Here is a 5,757-nt window from a genome sequence, read left to right on the forward strand (position 1 = left end):
TTGATGAGGTACGCGAAGAGAATGGTCGCGAATAAGGCGATTATGACAATGCCTCCAATATTCATGTTATGTATGCAATCCAACCGTCATAATTTTTCCAGTGTAAACTGTCAGTTCTTTCTAGAAAATAAAAACCGCGTTCGCGCTTACAAATGTTCCTCCGTAAAAATCATATTTTCTCAAATAATAATTCGAATTCCGTTATGTCTGCGCGTATATCGAACCGCGTATAAGATCCCTATACAAATCTACCCACATACACGACAAATTTGGTGTCAGAAGTGGGATAACATTAATAAACCGGTCGTACGAAAGTGAGGTTATAATCGGTCGAAAATGGCCCAAGCCAATGACGAATTCATGCAGGCGCTATCTGCAATGATTGTGCAAACCCTCAGAACGTCAATCGGAAATGCTGTTGAACAGGCGAATATCGGTCCTCGGAATCCTGCTGGAGACGCTGCTGCTCCAACACCGAAAGTCCCGTCATTCTCTATGAACGAATACCGGTCCGCAGAAGGGACATCCGTTTCGGACTATCTCAACCGATTTGAGTGGGCGCTGCAACTGAGCCACATACCAGAAGGTCAGTACGCACACTATGCCAGAGTTCACATGGGAGCTGAACTGAACAACGCGTTGAAGTTCCTCGTAACCCCCCGGAATCCTGCAGAAGTACCATATGAGGAACTACGTGCTACGCTGGTCAACTACTTTGACCGAACGAAAAACAAATTTGTAGAAAGCATCAAATTTAGACAGATCGTCCAGCAAAAAGGTGAAACGGTCGCGCAGTTCGCCTTACGATTGAAACAAGGTGCATCACATTGTGAATACGGTAACTTTCTGGACCGAATGTTGATCGAACAACTTTTACATGGACTCGAGGCTACAGATACGTGTGATGAAATCTTAGCAAAGAAACCAGAAACGTTTCACGCTGCCTACGAAATCGCGCACACGCTAGAAGCAACCCACAACACAGCACGAGAGGTGAACACAGGGACACTATCGCCGAATCCTGAAACCGCAAACAAGCTCGGTTACGAAAACTCCAGATATAGAAAACTAACGCAACCTGATTGCCGTCCGTCAACATCATACCCGGCACAACAGCGACAGCGAAATTTCGAGTCGCTAGGTGGTAGGCAGCAATCCAGTAGTTACAACGATCGGGTGTCGGACCCCTGTAATGGTTGTGGCGGTCACCACCTACGGAATCATTGCCGTTTCCGTAATGCAAGGTGCAACAATTGCAACAAGAAAGGCCATATTGCTAGAGTGTGCAGATCAACGAAGGTCAATTTACAAAATTCTTCCACCGACGAAGTTCAATCACAAGAGGACGCAGTTTCTGAGCTTGATTCGATACAGTCGTTAAGCCAGGTGTACGACGTACATTCGATCGGGAAAAAGATGATCAACGTGCAGATAGAAGGGCGGTCTTTACAAATGGAGTTAGACACCGGAGCACCATGCGGGATTATTGGAGAAACAATGTTAAAAGCTATCAAACCGAGACTTTCGCTGTTACCAACGGACCGACAATTTTCGAGTTACTCCGGTCACCGTATCAATTGTATTGGTCGCACACCTGTGAACGTATCTGTCGGAGCTGCAACGCGTAGGCTCAATGTATACGTAGTATCCGGAAAATCTGAAGCCCTCTTTGGTCGAGAATGGATCACACACTTTGCTGACCAGATCAACTTAAATAGACTTTTCGCACCCGGCGTGCCTGTCAATTCGCTTGCTACTACCGCACTAAGTCAGAAAGAAGAAGCTAAGTTATCAGAACTACTGGAACATTTTAGTGACATTTTTAGCGACATTCCCGGTAAGCTTGTGGGACCACCAGCAAAAGTGCATTTAAAACCAGATGTATCACCAGTTTTCGCTAGGGCACACGACGTACCCCTTGCCTTACGCGAACGTTATGCAACAGAAATCGATAAAAAACTCGCTTCAGGATTTTACCAAAAGGTGGACTTTTCGGAATGGGCATCACCGACACACATCGTCGTGAAGAAAAATGGTAGTATTCGGATCACCGGTAATTACAAGCCAACCGTCAATCCGAGGATGGTCGTCGATGAACATCCAATACCAAGAATCGACTCAATTTTCAATAAAATGAAGGGAGCTGCCTTGTTTTGCCATTTGGACATAACCGATGCCTATACACACTTGCCAATCGACAACGAATTCAGCCACGTACTTACGCTGAACACCACGACACACGGGCTTATCCGTCCTACGAGAGCGGTTTATGGAGCTGCCAATATCCCTGCTATTTGGCAACGCCGAATGGAAACCGTCCTTCAGGAGCTGGACAACGTCGTCAGTTTCTATGATGATATTATCGTTTTCGCAAACAACTTCGACGATCTACTGCTAGCGCTAACAAATACAATGGAAAGGTTGAAAGTAAATGGTTTGCGGCTCAACCGATCAAAATGTGTGTTCGCCGTACCGTTTCTCGAATGTTTAGGGCACAAAATCGATCACCAGGGACTCCACAAGTCGGATAAACATATCGAAGCCATCCGTGATGCTCCACGCCCATCAACGCCAGATGAATTGCAGCTTTTCTTAGGTAAGGCAACTTATTATAGTTCATTCATTCCGAACCTTTCCTCTAGAGCCAGAAGCTTACGCGACATGCTTCTTACCGATCCGTTTAAATGGACACCAGAAGCTGAGAAGGCTTACCACGATTTGAAACACGCTTTAATCTCCCCGCAAGTATTAATGCAATACGATCCTACATTGCCGGTGGTTCTAGCAACGGATGCTAGTAAAACGGGCTTGGGTGCTGTGCTTTCACACCGACTTAGCAGCGGAATAGAACGGCCAATAGCCTACGCTAGCTGTGCTATGTCCAAGACAGAACAACGATACCCGCAGATAGACAAGGAGGCACTTGCCATCGTGTGGGCGGTGAAAAAGTTTTTCCACTACCTTTACGCTCGAAAGTTTACGCTCATTACTGATCATAAACCTCTTACACAGATTTTTCACCCGGAAAAATCTTTACCTACACTTTGCATCAGCCGTATGGCAAACTACGCTGATTATTTGGCCCATTTCAATTTTGACATAGTTTATAAGCCAACTAATCTGAATACAAATGCTGATTACTGCTCACGAATTCCAGGCAAATTGGAGCATTCCGATATCGACAGCCTGCCTCTGCGCGAGGGAGGAAATAGCGAGGATGATTTCGGACTATTCGCTCTTCATCAAATGCAGCAGCTACCAGTGCGCGCTGAACACATAGCACGAGAAACACGTAAGGATTTACACCTCGGAAAAATCATACAAGAACTCGAACTGGGCCGTAATCTAGCTCAACTAGGATATAAGGCTCCAGAAGCAAAATACACTATTGTTGCCAACTGCTTGCTATTCGAGCATCGCGTAGTAATACCGCCCACTCTTCGTCAACCCATTTTGAATGACCTACACGCAGCGCACATCGGAGTGGTGAAAATGAAAGGACTAGCACGTTCATTCGTTTACTGGCCTGGAATCGATTCAGACATCGAGTGTATGGTAAGATCATGTACAGAATGCGCACGTCACGCACCTGCCCCTGCGAAATTCAGTAACCACCACTGGGAGTATCCAAAAGGTCCATGGGAGCGTATTCATGTGGATTACGCTGGCCCGGTAGCGGGAGCAATGCTGCTGATAATTGTCGATGCATACAGCAAATGGTTCGAAGTAAAAATCACCCATTCTACGACGACATCCGCCACGATCAAGATACTGGATGATGTATTCACTGCATACGGTGCCCCTATCACACTGGTGTCCGATAACGGGCCGCAGTTTACTGCTGCAGAGTTTGATTCTTTCCTACAGGCGAACGGGGTGAAGTTTCACAAACTTTCGGCTCCATACCATCCAGCTACTAACGGGCAAGCTGAACGATATGTCCAAACAATTAAAAACGCACTGAAGGCGATGAATACGACAAACAACACATTGCAAACAAACATCAATAAATTTCTGCAACAGTACCGAAGAGCACCTCATGCTGAAACTGGAGAGTCACCGGCAAAACTGTTCCTTGGTCGGAATGTTCGAACACGACTTGATCTGGTTAGACCGCAGAATCTTAACACTAGGATTTCCGAAAAACAACAAGCAGCCTTCGATCCTTCGTTCCGGTCATTCGAATTAGGGCAACACGTCTATGTTCTTTCCGGAAACCCCCGAATGGACAAGTGGATTTCGGGAATAGTGGCTGCCCGTTTAGGAGACCTGCACTACGAAGTGGTTTACAATGGGAAACGTCTGAAACGTCATGTAAATCAAATGCGAAGGTTTGACGGCTGTACAATCAGTGATAATGGTACAACAGGTGTGGCAAAACGACGAGTGCGTTTCTATGGAGATACAATGACGTCACCGGATCAGCGATGCAATTCACCTTGCAGTACTTCGTTGGAACGTTCGTCCGTTTCTACAAGCTCACCAGATGCCCGATTCCTGACTCCTCGTAGCAGTCCAGAGCAGCATCAGGAAAGTTTACCGTTCATTTTACGTCGCTCAGACAGATCACGCCGTCCCCCTCTTAGATATTCACCGTAGTCGTGAGGATCGGATTTCTTTCTCAAAGGAGGGAGGAAATGTTATGTATGCAATCCAACCGTCATAATTTTTCCAGTGTAAACTGTCAGTTCTTTCTAGAAAATAAAAACCGCGTTCGCGCTTACAAATGTTCCTCCGTAAAAATCATATTTTCTCAAATAATAATTCGAATTCCGTTATGTCTGCGCGTATATCGAACCGCGTATAAGATCCCTATACAAATCTACCCACATACACGACAATTCACTAGGACGTCTTTTCGGTTAGTGATTTCTAGGTGATCTATCCTGTGGCGGTTGTTGGTTTGCAAGTCCTGTAGCATCTCAATAGGCTCCATTATCATCTCTGTTTCGTTAACGGTCACAAAGTGTAGTGGGGAAACAAACAAACCCGCCATTCGGTTTGTTATCAAATCGAAATGTCTTGCTGTTGAAATGGGTGTTTCCAATGTTAATCGAACAGTTGTTAAATGTTATGAAAAACGTTCCAGTAAGATTCTTTGGTCCATAATCACAAGTATTGTTAAGATGTATGGGGGTGAACGCATTCTTTACCAGGATGCCTTTGTTCTCGATAACTTTAATTTCAGGAGAACTTGTGTCGCTGACGAACACACATCTGCTTGGTTTACCTCGTAGAAGTTTGTGGTAACAGTCATTGCGTGTTACGTTGATCAGGTTTTCAATATTGCACAAGGAAGTGCTCTCGATTTGGTTGCATTTTTCATTTGTTAGAAATGATTCTTCCTTGCTAGTAATAGCGAATTTGCTATTAATTTTAATTAACTTTCGATTAACTGGTATTGGTTCGATGCGTAGTAATTGATAACTCCCTCTTCTCAGGCTTGGTATTTTGACTATGAAAATGATAGAGGAGTCATTATGGATTGCTGTCATTTCCAAATATTCATACGTTTGGTCGTAGCTTACGACTTCGATTTCCTGTGATCTCAAAAGGCGGGTTGCCAGTTCTAGTTCTGAAGGGTATAACAAAGCTGTTGAAATTACGTTAAGTCGGGAAAGTTGGACAGCTTCAAATATGGTGTCTAACTGGTGATGAATGGTATCCAGGTTGAAAATGATGTTGTGCATGTGCAGCATGTGTTGCCAATCGACTGACCTATCTAAATTCATACCTGCTTGTCTAATAAACCTACTG

The 5,757-nt window shown here is 44.8% G+C and overlaps 1 protein-coding gene across 1 annotated transcript; it reads left to right on the plus strand.

Moving 5' to 3' along the window:
• Positions 1–336: 336 nt before the first annotated feature.
• LOC128735833 (uncharacterized protein K02A2.6-like) lies at positions 337–4,599 on the plus strand. The gene has a single exon (XM_053830318.1). The coding sequence runs from the start codon at positions 337–339 to the stop codon at positions 4,597–4,599; it is 4,263 nt and encodes a 1,420-aa protein (XP_053686293.1).
• Positions 4,600–5,757: the final 1,158 nt, after the last annotated feature.

Source organism: Sabethes cyaneus, chromosome 2 (genome assembly GCF_943734655.1).
Source record: "Sabethes cyaneus chromosome 2, idSabCyanKW18_F2, whole genome shotgun sequence".
Lineage (NCBI taxonomy): Eukaryota > Metazoa > Arthropoda > Insecta > Diptera > Culicidae > Sabethes > Sabethes cyaneus.

Bases quoted from the DNA above. Each gene is read 5' to 3' on its own strand.
- LOC128735833 (XM_053830318.1), top strand. From the start codon at position 337: ATGGCCCAAGCCAATGACGAATTCATGCAGGCGCTATCTGCAATGATT.